General features: G+C 41.4%; 1 protein-coding gene across 5 annotated transcripts in view; it reads left to right on the top strand.

Annotated features, from left to right (window-relative positions):
* Window positions 1–334: 334 nt before the first annotated feature.
* Window positions 335–21,487, top strand: part of ift80 (intraflagellar transport 80 homolog (Chlamydomonas)) — a 30,270-nt gene continuing 9,117 nt past the window's right edge. For 4 of the 5 annotated variants that reach the window (XR_008696511.1, XR_008696512.1, XR_008696510.1 and 1 more), the window contains exons 1-8: window positions 335–625; window positions 815–878; window positions 1,148–1,366; window positions 2,922–3,032; window positions 3,133–3,201; window positions 5,519–5,628; window positions 6,845–6,934; window positions 7,009–7,146. Coding sequence is in view for 2 of the 5 variants with exons in the window: in XM_055514151.1 (XP_055370126.1) it covers window positions 839–878; window positions 1,148–1,366; window positions 2,922–3,032; window positions 3,133–3,201; window positions 5,519–5,628; window positions 6,845–6,934; window positions 7,009–7,146 (777 nt within the window). In the remaining 3 variants the exon portion in view is untranslated. Of the gene's footprint in view, window positions 703–814; window positions 879–1,147; window positions 1,367–2,921; window positions 3,033–3,132; window positions 3,202–5,518; window positions 5,629–6,844; window positions 6,935–7,008; window positions 7,147–21,487 lie in introns of all 5 variants that reach the window. The other variant, XM_055514152.1, reaches the window with a different exon arrangement.

Raw genomic sequence — 21,487 nt, 5'->3', positions numbered from 1 at the left:
CGCCTCGCTACAAACAAACTGTTATGATGGGACAAAACAGGCAGAAACTAACAAATATTAACCATTAAAATAGTATAATATATATAAGACGTTAGTGGGAGATTTAAAGCCTAGTGTTGTTTCTGCGCGTTCAAACGGTTCTCTGCTTTAAAAGTGAAGTCGTTCCTCAACTAATAATTTACATATAAGGAAATATTAAATAACGCTTAACAGTAGCGTGTGTTATATTTAACGTGCAGATTTAACACTTTTAATAAACAGTTGTCAGTTGTTCCTGAAACTAACTTGAAATATCCGTTGTCTTGGAAGCGAGATTTGCAACTCTCGCGATGCCTTAATTTTCAAGCTGTTTCTGACCCAGATTAAATGGCTACCTAAAGTTAGCCATCCTAACGTTAACGATAACTTCATATGTGCGATTAATTGGCTTGCTTTGCATTGTTATGACAGTTCGTGTATTTTTGGCTTGAGTAAATGCAACGCACACATTTACGGCTGCTCCGCGGTAAAGTCGAATACGACAGAACGATGTCCGCCTTATCCTCTCAAACCAACTTCTCGTTAGCATTCGAGTCACAGGCAAAGCTCGGGGACATCTGAGGAGTCACGTTAGCAACGGTGGCAGGTACCGTAGCAACTGCAGACGCTTGCTTCATCTCCCAGAGCTGCCTAAGAGGAGCCTGCCTCGTCTATTTTTAAGGAGTACAGTTCATGGTTTTGGTCTCCTGTGATGTTTATTGTTACACATTTATATTAGACGGAAAATACAGTTATTTTTTGCGCAATCGAAACATAATTTGCTTTGCTTGTTTAGAAATCAACCGCGGAAACCTTCGCCATGAGACTGAAAACATCGCTGTTAAAGGAGCCCAAACATATCCTTTTGATGATGTCGAGTTATGTTCAGCGTCATATTTGTGGTTCTATTAAGTTAGGATGTTCATTAATGTAATATAAAATATGAATATTGTCATTGTTAGCGCAACTCGAAGTGGCAAGAGTATTACTATAATTGAATTCATGCGTTCATCATCACAAAAACGTTCACCACATCTGGATTTTATTCAGTCGCTTTTATCAATTACAAACACATGACAAGTTAAAATACAAAACCAGTGGATTACTCTCCCTAACAGCAGGCTACATAAGGAACTTGCCAGTTGTGTAGGCTGGACCACAGCAGATGAACTGTACTCATGCAGTGAGGACCACCAGATCCTTAAGTGGAACCTGCTCACCAGTGAGACCAGTCTGGTCGTAAGATTGCCAGAAGATATTTTTCCCATTGACCTTCACTGGTTCCCCAAAACGATTGGCGGCAAGAAACAGACCCAGGCTGAGATCTTTGTTGTCACCAGCACTGATGGCAAGTGATTGATACTTGATGATAAAGTGCCTAATAGATTGCTGTGTTTTGTTTGAGTAATTGCATAGATTTTGCATATCAGTTTTGCTTGACAAGTTTATTCAGTTAATAAACACAGAAGTATATCTGCAGGGCAAATTGTAAATGAGAAATGCTGTATAATAGTTTGTTTGTGTTTGCTTTACTTTATACTTGACTTTCAACAGTCAAGTTACTAAAACAATTTTTTTTGCATTGCTAATACTTGGCACAGTCAGCATGATGTAAATGTACACAGCCTCTTTTGTGTGTTCTTTGGCCTATATTAGATATAGGCACACACCAAGTGGATGTACTATTATGGCAGGCAATGTGTGGTCACAACACTAATGGCAGTGTAGGGTTGCATAAACACACCCACTAACTGAAGCAGCAATTTTCTCTGGCAAACCGAAGAGATGTGAAAAATCTGTTATGCCTCATTTTTACTACTTTTTACTGCTTCTTGCTTTAATCTAATTGAACAGATATCACAGTATATATATACTATATTTAGTACTTAGAAATATTTTTTTTCTTGTTCTGTGAACATTGGTGTGTAATGAAATTTTGGCACACATTTTTTCTAGATACGGTACAGGAGATTTTTATGAAGTTGTTAAGAAGACAGAACCAGGCTTTTTATGGGAAGAGAGGACCTAAAATTAACATTGTGACTTTTCTAACCATATTAGATTATTAATCAGCCACTGCCATCAAACCTTTAATCCTTCTGTTTCACCCTGTGGCATTTCTATAGAGTCTCGATTAGTTTAACGGAGAATTAAAGATTAAACAAAGCAAAGTAAAGTAAAAACTAACAAATTGTTAACATTTTTGCAGAATACAACATCATAAAAATACCTGCTAGATACAATGCAGCAGGCAGCCAAAAGTATTGGTCACATCTTTTCATCATGAGTCTTTGAGTACTGCTACATATCTAAGACTAACTACCTGCTGGATCAGTAACATCCACTTTTGTTTGAGGTGTCTAAATTTAGAAGTGGGAGAGAGCAGCAGCATGCTGATTTGCAGTTTTAGGCCACCAGAAATTACATAGAACATTCAAAATTTTTTAATATACTCTTCCACAAAGTATATGTTAGCCAAGTGTCTTCAATAACTGTCCATGCTCGATCACCATTCCTGTCTAGCAAATGGAGAGTTGCCCCAGTTCAACCAGTGGAAAGTTCAATTTGCACGATTTATGCTACAAGGTCATAATGTAGCTGAAAAAAGAACAGCTGTGTTACTAATTGCTTTTTAGGGGTTTGATAGCACATTCATGTTTTAAAGCTTAGGTCTCGACATGGCTTGTGATTTGCATTGGTTTTAAAGCCCAATTTTCTCTTGCAGCAACTTGAATCAGTCAGACTGATGATACCATAGTGTCTGTACTTCGTGTACAAGATGAAATCCCTCTGGTAGCCAGTTTTCAGACACCAGTATTCTTGAATTATAGACTATAAACACCCACAACAACCCAGACCTGGAGTCTGGACTTTCTGTAACAGTTTTTTTTTTATTTTCACAGGGAAGTTCCATCTGGCATCAAAGACCGGACGCATTGAGAAGAGCGTTGAAGCACACAAAGGAGCTGTTTTGGCTGGAAGATGGAACTATGATGGTACTGCCTTACTTACAGGTAAAGTTCACAGGGGCTTTTACAACATCCCTAAAAGCATTTAATTAACCTACTAGAACAAGCACTGAGATACTTTTTTGTGCTTTTTTAAATATATAAGCTGGAGAAGACGGGCAGATTAAGATCTGGTCAAAAAGTGGGATGCTACGCTCAACTTTAGCAAACCAAGGTAAGGATGTAATCCTTTGTTGAATAAAACTGAATTAAATCAACATACCCTGTAGAGCTTAAGTGATTTTAAATAATCAGGAAACCGAAATATATAACCGGGGAAGAGCACATCTTTATCACAATAACAACCTTGTTTGCAGTACTTCAGCTAAATTTGTTGACAGGGCCACAGTTTTAGCCATCAAATGAGTGAATTCACAAAAATACATTTGTAAAGGTGGAAACTTGAACAATTGCATCTTTGGCCGGTGAATACAACACCATATAAAAGTAATATTTCAATTACTTTCTCGGTAGTAAAAAAAGTTCAGTACATTAAATTGGAGTTTTTCTGTATTAATGCGGAGGCAAGATACCCATAGCTTGGTGGAATTACAAACTATAACTGACAGAGGCCCAACATGTAACAATCTGCACCTGAACTGCTTTTGAAGGACTGCAGGGTTGGAGCCTGTCCCAGCTGTCATTAAGTGAGCGGCAGGGTACACCCTGGGCAGGTGTCCAATCCATCATCCAACATACAGACAGACAACCATTCACATTTACACCTATAGGCAATTTAGAGGCTTCAGTTTCCTTGACTGTACGTCTGTGGACTGTGGTAGAATGTTTGGAGTGGCAGCACGTGACCAACTGTAAATATTAGGAGAGTGGTAAAAAATCTGGTTCTCCTCTATCTAGAGTACATTGTTAGCTATAGACAGACAGAAGAAAAGAACATCATAACGATAGAAGCCAACAGCAGGAGTCATGTGAAGCCAGTCACTGACCAACCAGCTGCAGGCATTTAGTCAACACAACACAACACATTCCCACTAATTACACACTCCCTTTCTTGCACATTCACACATGCACACACAGCACTGATTGCTGTTGGACCCTCTGGCTTAAAGAGTGCCTCGTGCGACAGAACGAAGAAGTTAGAGAGGAAGAAAGCAATAACTAAAGACTTGATGATGAAGATGAGGCGGCATTAGTTTCAGTTGTGCACATCAGGAAAGCCCTTTCCTAGATTGCTGTGGTGCATATGTCCACCTCCTTGTCTGGCCCCTTTTTGCCACTAGACAGAATAAAAACACCATCATATGGTCCAGATTTCATATATATTGCCACCTCACATTTATGTGATTATACTTTTTTGGGCCTAATTCTATGTTCTGTATTAATATTGCATTTATGAACATATGGCTCACATGTGACACATGATTCTACGTATAAAATTTCTTTTTTTTTGAGACAGATCAATTCAGTATAGTAGGAAATGTTATCTTTTTCCTTCACCGTGGTTATATGATTGTGTGTGTTGTGTGTTGGCCCTTATGGAACGTAATTGTGTTCAGTAGAACCAACAGTGAATCTGTTTTTTTTAAAGCACCATAAAGTTTCAAAGCTTTATATGAGTTGAGTTTTATTAAAAACAGTTAAAAGAGTCCTAATGATAGATTTCTCAATCCACATTCACATAACAGATGGCTTACTTATTAATTGATTCATTGTGCCGGTCGACTTCTTAAGTGTTTCTTTCAGTTGGGGGGCAAAAAAAAGGTTGCGCTGGATGAAAGCTGGCTTTTGGAGAAATGGATGTCACGTCTTGTAAATGATGGGTGCTGTGGAAACCTGGCTGGGAACAGGCGTCCACCCCAGCATGCTGCAGGAGTTTTCCAAGGCTGGTTGGAGAAAGGGGTGCTGGGTGTTGGGCTTCTCAGCAGCCATACCTGGAAGTAGTAGCACTGCCTCAGATATGCATCCTCATCAAGGCACTTAGATCCCTGCAGATGCAGTCATAACTATGTACAGTCTTACTTGGTACTATGAGGCATTTTAAGAGCGGCAGCTTAACGAGGTTGGAAGTGAGTAAGCATGCAAAAGGGAGCAGAGAGCAACTTGCCTCAACCTCTCTCATCGCCTTTGTCAGATTTAGATCATGTGACCAGCTGGCATTTGTGAGCAACCACATGCACCTGGAGTGGGGTTAAATGTCAGGCACCCTCCCCTCTATGCATGCCTAGCCACAACCCAAGTCATACACACACATTTTCTCTCACATGTGCATGTAAGCACAAACACACACATTTCTGCTTATAGTTTTGAGGTTAGGCAGATTTTCTCAGCTGGTGTGCCTACAAGCAAAGTGTTGTTCTATAGGTGAGAAAGTGATAGTTTGAGAGAGGGTATTAACACTGTTGTTGTTTCTACCAATTCCTACATTGTAATTCGGTAAGACATTATAGTCCATAAGTTTCTCATGCTCCAAGTTTTTGCTCCTGGATGGAAAGTAATACTTGATTGTCATCTACTATCTGCATACCTTCCAGGGTTTCCTGTGTATTCTGTAGCCTGGGGTTCAGACTCCGACAGGATCCTATACACAACAGGAAGACAGTTAGTCATCAAGCCTCTGCAGCCCAGTGCCAAGGTCACGCAGGTAAACTAACACTAGTACCACTTTAGAAATGGATCACAAATGGATCACAAGCGCATGTATATTCTGAGTGAAAATATTTATAGATTAGCGGAAATTAATCTAATGTAATTCTACCCAAATTGCAATTTACTCATGTGAACATTTAATCTCATTTATATGGCCTAGAATTTCTCATTTTTTGTAAAATGATTACTTTACATTATGCCAAGCACTGGCAATGGAAAATATCCCTTTTTGAAAGGTTCTGTAATTAATAAATAATACTAATAATTAATAATAATAATAATGTGACATGACAACTTAAGTCTTGAGGGGGTGAAATACATTGATTGTGTGTGACTGACTCTGATGTGCCTTCAGGTTCACCATCATTTTTAAACAGCTCATTAAGCAACATTAAACTGACTTCACCTCATTATACAATATTTGCTATGCAGGGATTATTTAGTTTTTCAGAGTTAGAAACTCAGAGTTGTTGTCACCTAGCTCTGCGCCACCCACTTGTTGAAGCAACAGGATCCAAACAGAACAGATAGAAGCTGTGCTTTGGCACAAGAATCGTAATGGATCAGTGTTAATGATCCACACTTTCTGCAAACACATCAAGGTCTAACAAGTGATAAGTACAGTTTGCTACGAGGTATCAACTTTTCTACCTGTGTGGTAACCCAGTTCACATTGCTATGCAATCAGAAGTAATGAAAATGCTATAGGTTAGTGTAAGTTGCTAACTGCTTCTGCTTTAAGGAAGAATACAACACTAAGTTCCCTGCACGCCACTGAGTATTTTTCTTGTTCATGTATACATTTGTTTATTATTCTTCTTGAATCTGAATAGCGCCTGGGACCTTAGATAAACAGTGGTGGGTTTAATGTGCATTCTCTCAACCCTTCGCGCCCTCCCCGCTATTACCGCCACACATGCTTCCACCGGCCAAGGTTAAACACTGGTTGAACAATGTATTGCATTTCTTTAAGGGGTGTGACAATACATACAAAGAACCTCTTTGGTGGATGAAATCAACATAAAGGATACAAAAGCATTGAAAACAAAGAGAGCTGCAACAAGATAGGAATTGAGTAACCTCTCAGTTAGGCCGATTATAAAACTGTAAAAAAATGCTACTCTTTTGTCTGCAAGTGTTTTTACTTGTTAATTCACCTACCAACAGCGTGATCATTTTACTTTGACAAAAATCTCTTTCTACTTATTTAGTGGAAGGCTCATGATGGGGTTGTATTGAAAGTGGACTGGAATTCTGTCAATGACCTTATACTATCAGGTGGAGAGGACTGTAAATACAAGGTGAGCTTTGCTTTAGCATACTTTTAGGTAACGCAGGTTTGTGAATTAATTTTCACATGTCATGGTGTCAACAGGTGTGGGACAGTTTTGGTCGTCTGCTTTACTCATCGTCGCCTCATGATTACCCGATCACCTCTTTGTCCTGGGCTCCAGACGGAGAAGTGTTTGCTGTGGGCTCCTTTAACACCCTGCGGCTCTGTGACAAGACTGGAGTAAGAAAAAAAAACTTTTACTCATAGGTACCTTCTCTTGCTATACCCCAAAATGACTTTCTCAATAGAAAGTATAAGAAAAGTCTGTGTCAACAGTTTGCAGCTGTAGAAACTCAAAATTGCTCATATTAAATAATTAGAGGTTATTGCTAATGCACAAAGAAAAAATAAGAAAAACAAATAGCAGGAGGAACTAAAAGGTGGTGCAAACATGTTACTGGGCAAAATAACAAGTGCTTTTAAACTGACAGTGAAATTAGTCTAGGTCACACAAGAGCACAGACTGTAAAATTTTTAATGCAATCTTCATGAAGTGCCATGATTTGACAAGGTAGTGGAAGTTTTCCTCTTATCAAGTAATTGAAGTAATTGTAATTGTAGTGATGTAGTGAATTGTAGGTTACTGAAAGTTCCTGTTTGCTCAATAGCTGCATTGAATGTAGTTAACTAACATAAAGCTCTTATTCAGTCACACCAAACCATCTTACATTTGTATTCCCTTCTTCATTCCTTTAAGATTAGTCGGTGTACAATGGGAAACACTAACCTGCATTTAGGTAGTTAGGGGGGTATATGTTCTCCACTGAAAACTATTCCTTAATCTAAACCGTGTTAGGAGTGTGAACCTCACGAAACAACAAAACAACTTTTTTTTATTATCCTGATCCTGTGAGCGTCTTTTTAGTGTATTAACTCGTTTATTCTCATCTAGCAACACTGTGACATTTTCAATCAGTCGAGTCCCAGAGACGTGTAGTTTCTGTGGTGTGCTTTCACCTTTTCCGTCACAGTTTGGTTTGTGTCGTGCAGCTCACAGCGTGCCTTATGCTTTCTATACATCGTTCGACTCTGTAAACCACATTAGGCTGCCATGTGTTCTTGTTACCTGCTGCCGATGGTAACCGGAGTTGTAATGAGACGGGAAATGAGAGAATGATGAATGGTAATTGTTGTTGTATTATCGCTGAACGTTTGGCCAGGAACAATATTACCAGTTCTCTGCGCTGCCCTCGTGGGACATTTAGGGCTGCTTGGAGTACATGTGGAGATGTCGGGGAATTGCTATATCAGTGCTGTTCTAATGAAAGCAAACACCCAGGACTTTTTTGTGTGTGCTGATGACCAAGCATTTCATGCTCCATTTTGATTTAATTAGGATCAAATGGCTTTTTTTCTGGGCCACTAAATCAAATGAGCTGAAGAAGGTTCTAAGCCAACACATATGAGTAAGGTGTGTTTGTATGTGATTTGGAGAGGTTACAATAATATAACCTTTAGAAAATGAACATCCCAAAGGAGGCTATGGAAATTTTTTATCCTTTACAGTTTTGGTTTACATTTGGTTTTCTGAACCATGGATTACAGTAGTTTTTTAGGAAAATATCCAGATTATAGTTTTGGCGCTCAGAACAGCTTGCATTCATTTTCTCTGTGTAAACAAAAGTAAAAGTTATTGTGCTATTAAAACTACAACAGAGAGAGCTGAGTACATCTTGCGCCTTTATTTTTTTGCAACGACCCACTTCACCTTACATCCTCTCATTATGGGTTTGTTTACGTGGTTGGTTTGTTCCATTGTTTTGTCGTTGCACCACTTGCTTTGCTGTGGTGTGCCTTGGTTAGAGCAGTGTGATGATGATGATAATTATGATGATTATGGCTCTGCCCTGCTTTAACTAGGGGAAGGGTATGCTTTGCCTTCTCCTCCCTAAGCCCCTCAGAGACAGTGTGTACTGTAGCATAGCGTGGGAGGCTTGCTCAAGAAGGGGGGGGGGCAGAGAAAAAGAAAAAGTTGAGAAAAAGAAAATCCCCCTCAAAGGTCACTCCATCGGAGTTTCTTTCTACATTCATATTTTTTTATTTATCCAAAAACGTCTTATGAAGTCTGAGAAAGTAACATTACTGCAGTGAAATTGCTCCAGTTTGCTAACATGAGCTTACACAGAAACACGAGGGCCAGTTGTCAATTAAAAAGGCTTTACCTGCGGTGTTGCTGTGGTTGGTTTGCGGTGGAGTAAGGGTTAAGCAGCGCACAGAGTCTTTTCAGTTACTAGCGTGACTAATGGGAAGGAGTTTCATTCTGTATCTGCTACAATGAAACCTTGCACTTTAACGTATTGCTGCTGGCTCAGCAGGATCAGTCTCGCGCATTTAACCCCTTCACCTCCTGTCCAGCTCAGCTCGCCTCTCAGCCTGAAACGCTCAACTTGTCTTGCTCTTCTTTATTTTTTTCCCTCAGGGAGGGGCAGATGTAGTGTGCTGCCCCCCTCATTATCACCGGTGAAGGGGAACCCAACCAGACACCAAGTGTTGAGGGAAGAGGCGCTTTGTACTTACAGCGAGTTGCTTATGACAAGAACCCAGATTCCTGCTGTTTTGTTGTTCCATTAAAACTCAACATGTAGCTTTTATCCAGCACATTCATTGATTTGTTGATACATGAGACATGTTGTGCGTGTGGCACATTTTTCACTTTACAACAGTTGTATCACGACACAAGACACAAAGAGGTTCACTGTTTCTTTTACAAGATTAGGGAGAGACAGTAAGTCGGTGTCTGTCTGTCTGCCTACCATAGTATATACATGTGCCCACATGCCTGCGTGTGTGTGTGTGTGCGTCTCTATGCGTGCCTGAGTTTGTGTGTGTGCAACCATTGCAAATGTGCCTGCGAGACAGCAGTCTATTTACAAGGCGCTGCAGCTGGTGTCTAGCGTCTGGACCCTGTCACGATCCCTGACACTGTCACTGGCTAACAAGTAGAACTCATTGTGCCAGGCAAGCACCCTCTGGCTCCGTTCTCCCCGCCCCGCGTCCCCCTCCCATTCCTCCTCCCCTTTTCCCTGCACTTGTTTTTTCTCTCCTCACTGTACTCTCATGCTCACATGTATTAACATATTTTAAACTTTTCAAACCGTTTTCAAAATTTTGGTTTGGTGATTCATGGAGTTTGAGTTGAATGAGTACTTTGTGTAGATTGTTGTAGCTTTAGAAACCTTATTGAATGATGACAATTCTAAATTAGTTCCTGAGTGTTTTATTATAAAATAGGAGATAAGAGCTAGAAAACATCCCCCTTGCTTTACTTGTTTTTTTAAACAGATGACTTGGCCTTTGCTAGAATGACTTTTTTTCCGTACAGGCCGATACGGTAAGCATGTGTACGTCTCCTCTGTTCTCCTCCCCTCTCCACCCCTCTTCTTTCTGCGCCGTCATTTGAAGGTTATACTCAACCACAGGCAGCCCAGATAGGATCATCAGATGGTTTTAATGTTAGCCTCAGGCTGAAGCCCTATTTCTTGCTGACATCTGTATCATGTATAATAACTAAAATTTCTCTTCCCTGTGAGAGTACCTGCAGTTTTCCCTTCCACAGTGTTGTAGACCTTGTCACTCACAAAGCTTTGGAAGGTGCATAGTAATAATGGTACATAACCATATATGGATTCTCTTATAAGAGATCTATTATTGATAAAAGTAGCTTTTATTAACAAGTAAACTCCACTGGTTATTTTCACAAATAACAGTCAGTAATTCTAGAAAACCATTATTATATAAATTATTTATCTTGTGATATTCTTCTTTTTATTCATTTTTCCACTGACCTTAGGACAATCTGCTTTTCCCCCCATTTCTATTAACCAATTCCGAATATTTTGCATTAGTATGTTTGTCTAACAGCTACAATGGATAGTAGCAACATGATTTTTCTGCTAATTGGCTCTGTTAAATGCATCCACTCAATGAATTTGCTCAGTGTAACTCCTTCGTTACCCTTCTTCTTTTTGCTGCTCATGCCCACCTCCTCCCCTTGTCGGGCTGTGTTGAACTGCCTCGTGCTTTATCAGTGCTTCCCCTCTTGGCTCCATTTCCTTCTTGCCTTCCCTCAGGCAGGCTCTCCTTAACTCCCTTTTTTCTGGGCAGGTCCCCATAGGGTCATTGTGATCCTTGCTCAGCATTGCCACTCTGGGAATGGGTCCATGACCAGCTGGAATCCCCATCGATCCTCTCTTTCTCGGTTTCTTTTGCTTTCCTTCCCTAGTTCATGTGCTGCCTCATTCTCTATAGGATCTTTGTCTGCCATACTTATAGCTGCCAACCATTATTTTCTCTCAGAGGGGGCTCTTCTTGACGACTGGTAGCGTGCCAGTCTGTATTTGTTCTTATTTAAAAATTTAAATATTTATATGTCTTGTCACCTTCTTTCTGAATGCCAAATTTCAGATCTTTTTTTTCTTTTTTCCTCATTACCATTTACCCATCTTTCATTATGGAACTTGTACCTGAGTGTGTGCTAAATAATTGCTGCCAACCACTGGCCAGCCAACATCTGGAAATTGCCACTGCTGGAAAAGAATGAAAGTTCTGGTCCTGATCGTGAACCAGCGTTAGTGGAGCATGAAAAAGCACAAGAAACCACTGTAGATTTATTAGAGTTTAAGCCTTTATCTGTTTTCAACACATGAGAAGGGGCCACTTTGTACATTATTGTTCAAACATTGTTGTAACAAAAAGACGAGGGCAAAGTCTGTGGGGGGAAAAGGGGAGCTGAAAAACATGAGAAGTTAATGTGTTAAGTGTCTAAATCCTAAAAAGAAAGAGCATCTGCACATTAGTAAAGATGGTGACTAATAAAAACAACAACTTAGTGTGAGAACGTGCAAGAGAGAGAGAGAGAGAGAGAGAGAGAGAGAGAGAGAGAGAGAGAGAGAGAGAGAGAGAGATATCATAATAGAGAGAGCAGAGATATCTAGATCGATCTCTCTGCAATAGACTAGCGCTCTCTCTGCTCTCTCTCTCTCTGCATCCGTCTCATCTCTCTCTCTCTCTACTCTTCTCTCGCTCTAGAGCTTAGAGCAAGAGTGAGGGAGCATTGTCAAACAAAGAGAATCCTGAGTCAGCAGCAGGGCAGTTTTCTGCCTAGGCAACTGGGCAGGGCTACTTTCTCTTTCTCCCCCCCCCTGTCTGTTGCTTTCTCACTCCCCTCTCTCCCTCCCCTGTCGCTTCCCCTCTCTCTCTTTCTCTTGGTTGCCTGATGCTTCACCCCTCCCTCCCCTTTACAAATCTGTGCTTTTGCATGCTATTTCTTGCTCTATGCAGTTTTCCTTTCACTTCTCCCACTGTAGCAATGCCGCTCCCTCTATGCGACCGGTGGAATAAGGAAACAAAAGGTCTGAAAAGTTGAGCTGGGCTCTATCTGGCCCTTCAGTGCTTCTTCTTCTTCACTGTATTTGCCCTTGTTTTTAATTGTTGAAAAATGCCAAAATTAATCTGTACACAGTTGTACAACCTGTAAAGGCCTCAGAGCCTTTAATATGCCGTACTTGTGTGCACACCCTCTATAATCCTAAGGAGCTCATGCCCCTAGCAAAATGCGATGCTAATGGTTTGTCCTTTTATATTCTCAGTCCTTTGTGCCAAACAGACTTTGGTTTTCTGTGTTGCTAAACTAATTTTGGCATGCTCTTTGGAACAGTGCATGCTAAGGTCTTTCTTGCAGTTGATCGACCCCAATTTTTGCTGCAAGCGCACGTGTATGTGTGTACGTGAAGTGTATTAGAGTGAAAGCCACTTGTTGACATGGTATTACTTTTACACCTCTCTAGAGTTCGGCTAAAGGCTTGCCTTGTTGGAAACCAAAAAGGAGGGGAGCATGAAAAGGAGCTGAGGAAAGAGAGCAGTTGGAGGGGAGGGGAGGGGGGGTGGGGTAGTGTGGAACTGTCCAATATATCCTGTAAAGTTGGCCTAAGGAGTAAGACTTGGAAGATTGGGCTCCATAAAAGACGATAGTTTCTCTCTCTCTCTTTCTCTGTCTCATCTACTCCTGTCCCCCCTCCCTCTCTTTCTTTGCTTTACTTCATCACCCTTCCATCTCTTCCTCCCCACACGGCAGGAGTGAGGAGCTTATGACAGTGAGACAGCGCCCTGCCAGCCCCTCTGGCAGAGTCATCATTCTTAGCAGCACTAAATCACTACCTCCGCTCGCTAGACAAACATGTCACACTCACAGACAGAAAGAGGGAGAAAGAGGGACAAAATGATATAACCATTGAGAGTGATATTGGGTGACAAAGGCGGGGGCAAATAAAGGGCTTCAGCTGTGCACACAAATAAGCAAACACAGAGCATGTGTGGAACTGGGGTATCACTTCAAGCTTTACTGGCAAGCCAGAGTTCATTAAGGGCTGTTATTGAGAATGAGGGCTGGATTGGAGGCAACAGACCACTGTCCAGAAAGGGATCGTTTGAAAGGCTTTAATTTTGGCTGCACCCCAGGGTTCCACCCCTTATTCAAGTTTCCAAATAGATCAGAATGGTGCTAAACTTGGATGCTAATTAGTTTTTCGCCAGTTCTTTCATTTCAAAAAGATTTTTTTTTTATTCATGCCTCGGTCCTCCAGTCATGTGCATGTTTACATTGAGCTTAGGGCACCTGTGCTGGTTTGGGATTCATGAAACCTGAGCAATGAGTATATTTTAAAATTGTACAATAACAATTATCAACAGATTTTATATCGCCTATTGAAAAACAGTTCAAAAGCATGTGGTCATTCCTTTATTATTTAAACTCTTGTTACTTTTAGGTAAATGAGTTTCAAAGAAAAAATGTCTTGGATCAGGATGTTCCAAAGAGTGTGTAGATGCTTCAATGAAGTAAGTGATATAATCCAGGTATCAGTGCTGCAGTGGAGCAATTGGAAGGTAATGGCTCTTAAAGTAATTGTTGTAACATTTGGAGCATAGCAGAAGACAGTCAGATACCTTTATTACACGTGTGTGTGTGTGTGTGTGTGTGTGTGTGTGTGTGTGTTTGTAAGTGCACGTCTGCATAGTCGGTGTTAATAGAATTCTGCTGTCCAGCTCACAGCTGTGTCCTGCTGATGAGTCCCAGAGGCCCCAGCATGTGTCTGTGGTTACTATGTTGAGGCTTCAGCATGAAACCATGTGTAGATCATTACTCTCTCTCTCGCTCTCTCTCTCTCGCTCTCTCTCTCTCCTCTCTCTCTCTCTCTCTCCCTCTTGCTCAGTCTCTTTTCTTGCTTCCACCTCACAAACCCTCCCCACTCCCCACTCACTGTTTCCCTGTTCACGTCCAAAGCTCCAACTTGTGCCACTCTACACTCGCCCTAAGCCCAGCCTCTATTCCTTTAACTGAGCCAAGTGGGTATTTCAATACAGAGATTTGCACAGCTCCCTTCACTGGCCTATGTTTAGAAGTGAGCTTATACGGCAGCTGGAGTTATTGTGTGCAGTTGCAGAGTCAGGGAATGCAAATGGATTATTATTATGTGGCACACAGCACTTGAACATGCTTGCAAGTTTACTTACTTTTAATGTATATTAGGTGTTTACCATTTAAAATGCACATTGTGAAGGTTTGCAGGGCACAACTGTGTTGTACTACAGAGAACAGATTTTATTTGTGCAGCTTTTAAATAGGTACAGGGCAAGCAGGGGTGGGGGAGGTTCATTGTCTAAGCAAGATCTAAGGACAAAGGATGTCATATGTAACACAGTTTGCCGTTTGTAAAGCCCCTTGAGTCAAGCTGTGATATTTGGCAGCATGAATGAATGTTGAAAATAAAAGTACACAAAAGTAAGAGGAAATGATTGTGCAAGGACTAGTTGTATAAGTTATGACTGAAACAAGTTACATCTAAAGTTTTTCTATGGTAGCATTTAGCCTTGAGCCTTGTATGCATGTGAATGAGAACCTCCCAGGTGAACTATTTGTGTGTGTGTGTGTGTGTGTGTGTGTGTGTGTGTGTGTGTGTGTGTGTGTGTGTGTGTGTGTGTGTGTGTGTGTGTGTGTGTGTGTGTGTGTGTGTGTGTGTGTGTGTGTGCGTCTCTGTGATATCTCAGTGTGATCATAGAAGCTTAGACAATGCGGTGCCATGGAACATTTGAAAGCAGCTATTTTATGGCCTTGAGTTCTCATTTGTTTGATAGTAGGTAGGTAATATAATACAGGGGTTAAGCTGTGTTATAAAGAACAGCACATTAGATTCTCCACATCGTCCTGCCAAAGAACATCTTGATAATTTACCTTACCTGTCCTCCATTAACAAACAATTATGTGTGTAAAAGAATATTGTCTAGTAGTATTGATGCATAAACCTAATACTTTCTTACCTATCTGTCAGAATATGACGTTACTTGCGTGGCATTGCAGTACATAATATATAATATTTAGGCATGAGGAAATGTAACAGTTAAGGCAGTGGGCTCAATAGGTAAAGCTTTGTACTGGAAAGTAGGAGATCACCAGGTCCGTCTTTGAGCAAGACACGCCTGTGAAGCCGCGTACTGCACATCCAGGGGGATGGGTTCAAGTGCAGATAATAATTTCCCTTCTGTGCGAATAAGTGTATAAAATTAAATTAATGGGGGCATTGTTCCACGGTTCATTTGGGGGTGTGTAATAGCTGTCGCCTCTCAGCAAGAAGAACATGGGCCGGGCCTTTCTGCAGGTTTTCCCTGTGTCTTCCTGGGTTTCCGTGCCACAGCCCAAAGATGCAGAGTTAGGTTGATTGGGAATTCTAAATTGCCCGTAGTTTCAAGAGTGAGTGGTGGTTTGTCTGTGTATGGGACTCTGCAATAGACTGGCGATCTGTTCAGAGTGTACCTCGTAAAGAGGTTAAGAATATGAGTGAGAATTTATTTACAGGTAGTTTGGCAGATAGTAACAACATCATCTCTAGAAACATACATTTGACCAGTCCCCCACATAGTATCCTACTAGTCAACCATCCCCCATGGAGGGGTCACTGCAAACATTTACAAGGTCTGTTAATCTGCTGAGAGATTGATGAACCCTCATTTAAAACACCCCCCACCCCCCTAAAACAAGTTGCTCTGTTTTACTTTGAAAGACTTCCTTTCGTTTGGCAGATACTGTTAATCCGAAGCGACTTAAAAGTGAGGCACAAAGCAAACACAAAGCTTAAAAAACTCTTACGTAATTGCTTTGGTAATTGATTTTTTGTCTTGAAAAGTAGATTTGTGGCAGTATTTTCATACATCTGCACCCTATGTCTGTTTATAGCGAGATGCTTGGCGGTGTATGTCTATTGTCCATTGCACTCAGACATGTGTGCTGTGTTTATTATGTGCAGGGAGTTACTTTCTGTACCTGCACTGCCAGGTCCTGTCCTGCACACAGACACACAGGCAAACTGAAGCCAGCTGGCTTTGCAGAGAGTCTGCCATCTGTTCTGATTTATGTAAGACTATTAACCCTCGACTAGGTTGGCTCCCTTAAGCCCGCTAGCAGAGTGACAAACTAACAGAGAACGTAACCTCCTTCATCCCGGTATACAAATAATATACAGTCCCCTCCAGAAGGATTGGAAGAAGGCCACTTAATGTTTGTATGGATAAACATGACATATCGAAAATAATTTCAACCCATTTTAGTAAAAGTTATTATTTGGTTGCTAATCCATTGTTTGCAATAAAGACATCAAGCATGTGATTTACCAGGCTTTTACTACAGCTACTTTATTTAGTGTTTGTTATTTAGTATTAACAAAGGTTTGAGCAACATATTAATTTAGGCGGTGAAGAAACTGTGATATGACTAATCAGCGTAATAGTAGGGCAGCGACAGGCAACTGGTCAACAGTGCAGAGCTTGTTTTCCACAGCCTCTAACTTTGATCGGGTAGGTTCAGTCAGTCAGAAGCTGGAAGATATCAATTCACTCCGTTTTCCCCACTCTTCCTGCTGCGTCAGACGCTGCTTCCAGCTTCTGATTTTAATTAGCTGGACCCATCTGATCCAGCTAATCAGCTGTGGGCAGGGTAGGGATAGTTAGGAAAACAGGCAAGGAAGAGGCACAATGTAAGGTCGTATGTCATTAAAGTAGGTCATACAATGCTGACTTTACACTCCATCTCAATTTTGTCTGTTAAGGTTAGTGTAATAATATGCAACTTCACGCATCAGGTTACATTATCAAGGATGAAGTGGTAACTTTATACCAAGGCCCACCAGGACTGCAGCTGCAGAAAATGCTTGTTTTTCACAGGGCCATGTACTCCATTTGACCCATTAACACTAATGGCAGTTCTTTTGGACGTGCTAGCTTCAGTGTGACAGTAGTGTCAAGATAAAGGGCTAGAAAAGCACAGAAACCCTGCAAATCTCCTTCACCCCTTCTGATTAGCATGTCGGTGCCTTGCATTAAGACTGGGTGAAAGCAGAGTGCAGTCAGGGGAGACATATTTAATGCTTGTGAAGTAATGGGGCTGAATCAGCAGATAGCTCCACTGGGAGCCATTAGTCCAGACATGTGTCATTAACCCTTTCCCTGGCCTTCGTACCACCCCCACTTACTCCATGAAGTCCAGAACACAGATTCAGGTGGTGCACATCGAGTGAGGGGGAGGGGGTGAACCAGTGGCATAGATATAAACAGTCTTTGGATTAGTTTCTAGTCTTTTCATTACTTCCCACCACCTCATGTACAGTATGTGTGTCGCTACCTTTTTCAGCTTTCTAAATGTTTAGCAAGTAATATTTGTATTGTTTTAAGTGAGTGGTTTGAAGTGAGACTGTGTAAAAAAATAGGCAAACACTTATATATTGTTTCTTACATTTGATCTCATAATAACAACATGGTAAAGGTAAACATCCATTTTTGTGGGTCCTGGTAGATCAGAAAAGATTCAGATCAAACACTTTGTGCAATGTTAGTTTTAAAATTTTAGGTGTGAACTGAAAAGACAATTCCATTGTAATTATTTCTAGCGTTATTCTAATCAACATTGGTTCAATTGATCTTCTCATATTAAGGTAGGTTCACATATTATATTATATAACTGAATGAATGAATTGCAGCAGTAGGAGTTTTGAATTATCAGTAATACTATAAGTCGCATCACATGCTACATTTGCTCCTCCTGCTTCCAGTTGGCTTTTTGATGTTGGCCAACTTAATATTATCAATTAAAAACATATTTCTATTATATGCATTAATACAGATAATCCCAGCTCATGGGGAATGAGTAATTTAGATGACTCAAGTACTCAATTGTTCAATGTTGCAGTTATGGTACATCGACTTAATAGGGTTTGTTGTAAGTTAGTTAGTTTTGTTAGTCAGCCTAGATTTCTTAGCATTCGGTAGTTTCTTGCCCCGTGCTGTATCATTGATCTTTAGTTATTCAGTTGTTATTTTGCTGCACATTTTGTTACTTTATAATTAAATTTTTTCACTTACTTACTCTGCTTTCCACTCATCTCTGCATTTAGGCTCAGCCCTTGTACGGTTTGTGAAATACAACATGCCATGATTTTGGAAAGATCCAAAAAGCCAGGAGAGACAGAAGAAAGGAGGCACATGGTGCATTAACAACTTGAAGTTATAATTCCAGGGACTCTCAAAATGCCCTCACCTGTCAAATAGTTTGTATCTTAACCTTTTGCAAGTTTCCTCGTGCTTCCTCATGCTGGTTTTGACAGCGGGGCAACAATAGAGAGCGTGGGCAGGCCCAAAACACCTGCCAGTCCTAATGGTAAACATATGTCAAGAAATACACATGGCACCGTGAAGGAAAAGGGGCGAGGGCTCAGAGAGACTCTATGTGTTCATACATAAGCTGCAGTGTTTCAGTGGATGCCTGCTGTGTGCGCAGATTTTCAGTTCTATGCAAGTACTACATTGAAAACTGTGGAAATTGTGTGGCTCATTAGTTAGATTGACCCCAGTAGCTAAATATATGGAAGGAGCACTCTTATCTGATGTTCTTCGTGGTACTGAGGCATCCCAGAGTCTAGCACTCCAGAGTTTGTCACCTACATGCAACTAACGTCTGTTGTCTGAGTCACATTAACACATATATGTCAACACGCACAGGATGCTTGTGTGGGAGTTCAGCTTGGTGCTCGAAGTGATCACCACAAGTGTTAGGCTACGAGCCTTGGTCCCCCGCCACCACACATGTACATATGAGGGCGGGTGTTTTTTTTCTGCCTCGTAGTTCGTACATAGACTCACGAGCACAAAGGTGCATCATTGGTTTATATATATATGTAATCTGTGTTTATAAGCTCCTTAGGCCATTGATGGGACCCCCCTCCCCTTCCCCCAGGCTACACCTGAGTGCTATACGTCATGTCTGACACCTTTTTTTTTTCTGGTCACACTCCCCCATTATTGACAGACACGGTTCACTGACCAGAGGGTGGACTTGAGGTGGATGAAGGCCAGACGTCTCCCTTTGGCCTCCTAAAGTCTTCATTCTACACTCTTTGCTTTGACTGAATAATGTAATTCTGCAGAAACTTTTAATCTGCTTCCGACTTTGTCCAGTAGAAAGGCTTTGGCTGCAATAAACGTAGTCTCTAAATGTCCAGCCACTCATTCTGTGCTATTCCTGTCCTCTTAATACTGCCCCCTAACAGCCTTGCATCCCTTTTAAGATGCATATGCACCCTGTAATAAGCCTTTAGAGACATATTGCCTCCATCATTATGAAGGCTGAATACAGATCGTGTCACTTATCTTTATTAGGCTGTGTCTTGTAGTACAGAGCAGATACCTTGTGAATATTTTAGAAACCAAAAGTTGTTCGTGGCAATATTGTTTTTCCGAGGCAACAGTACTGCTCTGGAAAAAAAAAGCTGTTGTTTCTCCTCTGGTTGCTCACACTGTCCATCTCAGGAGAGCAGTAGGAGTCCCCCATCTGTCCCGTAGTCCAGACTCGAGCTGACAGACACACAACTTGGAAAAAAGGTTGCAGAGGAAAGCTTTGTTGTTTGTTGCTAACTATTTGGATTTGTCTTCTGTACTTTCATTGTCACACTTGATGCATTTAGTCTATTGCGCACACGTACTGCACGCATGCAAGGACAACTCCCCTCTCACCCTTCACAGACAGACGCGCACTCGCTCGCTGGCTCGCCGGTTGGCTCTAGGAGGAATCAAATGGCTCAGTGTGTTAAAAGCATTAGGTAAGCACGGATCCAGCAGAGCTCCTCGGGTCGATATCGCGTGTCCTGCTTCATTACAGCCTGGTGTATACATTCGACTGCATTTGGCCTCCATCTAGCCATCCCTCACTCTCCCATCCTTCCCCCGGGTGCCATCTCAAGATGTTTGCTGAGGAAAAGTTGAGATCTCTCATTATTGTGTAAGCCTGCCCAGTTTGTTTAGATGTGGAGCTCATGTAAGCACGGCTCCTCTTGGGTTTAGAAGGGAGAAAACATGGACATATAATGCTTATATTTATGCAAAGAGGCTGATTCCCGTTACAGGATTTATTCTTGCCTTGTTTTTTCCGTTTGTGGTTATTAGTGCATATGAGACGGGAGAGGGACCCAGATAAAAGCAGTGGACCTGTAATCTGTAGCCTGCTGGCTGTCACCTCTAGTTTCAGGCAAGAGGGGAAATAACAGCACACCTCACATCCCACAACTGCATGTGAGGCAGCGAACACACTGAGGCCTTTTCTCCAGGATACACCGCAGCACTTGGCCACACTTGTGTCTCCATCACTGGCGACAGCAAGAGGCTAACATTAGCACTTTTCTGCCTTCATAAGCAGTGTGCAGTTCGAAATAGCCCCTAGCTGCAGCACAATAACTGATATGAGAATTATAAACAAAAATGTTATTTAGTATATTTCGTTTACCTTGCTGTGCTAATCTAAATACAGCCTGACCGTCCTGGAAAATAACAAATTGGAAAACCCTTGACTTCTAGTGGATCCAGACTGTCTCAGTTGATTCATTTTGTATCGGAGCACAAGAATAACTTTCTTTTTGCCATGGCACTGCATCGAAGCCTTTGGGGACAAGCGTGTGGAAAGACAATAGTGGGAGAAGGAAAACTTGGAACTGGAAGCAGACAAAAAAAATAAAATACATAGAGAAAAGGGGGATACCTCCAGGAAACAGGCTGCATATCTCTCAGTGGTGCCTTGTGCCATAACATGTCAGAGCCTCTTAATTGTTTGACTTGCTCTACCTTGATCAACTAACTTTCTAATAAAAGGTCAAGGTCTTGTTAATCAGTTTTGGCTTCATTTTGAGGGATTCATATACGAAGCCCCATACATACCCACAACTGCTGTGTGTGTAATAGATGAGCATAGCAGAGTGTATGTTTACGAGCGCGAGTGCTGGACTTGGCAGAGCTCAGCGCTCCTTCAGTGTCCCGCAGTTTATCACCGCTCAATGACTGCTTGACTGGGCCTTATTCTTTCTAGCAGCGTTTACATTACGTGAACACACACACATGCACTCACAAATATATACCTTAACTGCAGGTCCTCTAAGCTTCTCATGGTGTCTGGTTTCTAAGCTTCGCTCCAGGTAATTGTTCAGGATGGTAGATA

Source organism: Betta splendens, chromosome 13 (assembly GCF_900634795.4).
Source record: "Betta splendens chromosome 13, fBetSpl5.4, whole genome shotgun sequence".
Classification (NCBI taxonomy): domain Eukaryota; kingdom Metazoa; phylum Chordata; class Actinopteri; order Anabantiformes; family Osphronemidae; genus Betta; species Betta splendens.
The sequence above is the reverse complement of the archived record's forward strand: the minus strand, read 5'-3'. Positions and strand labels throughout refer to the sequence as shown.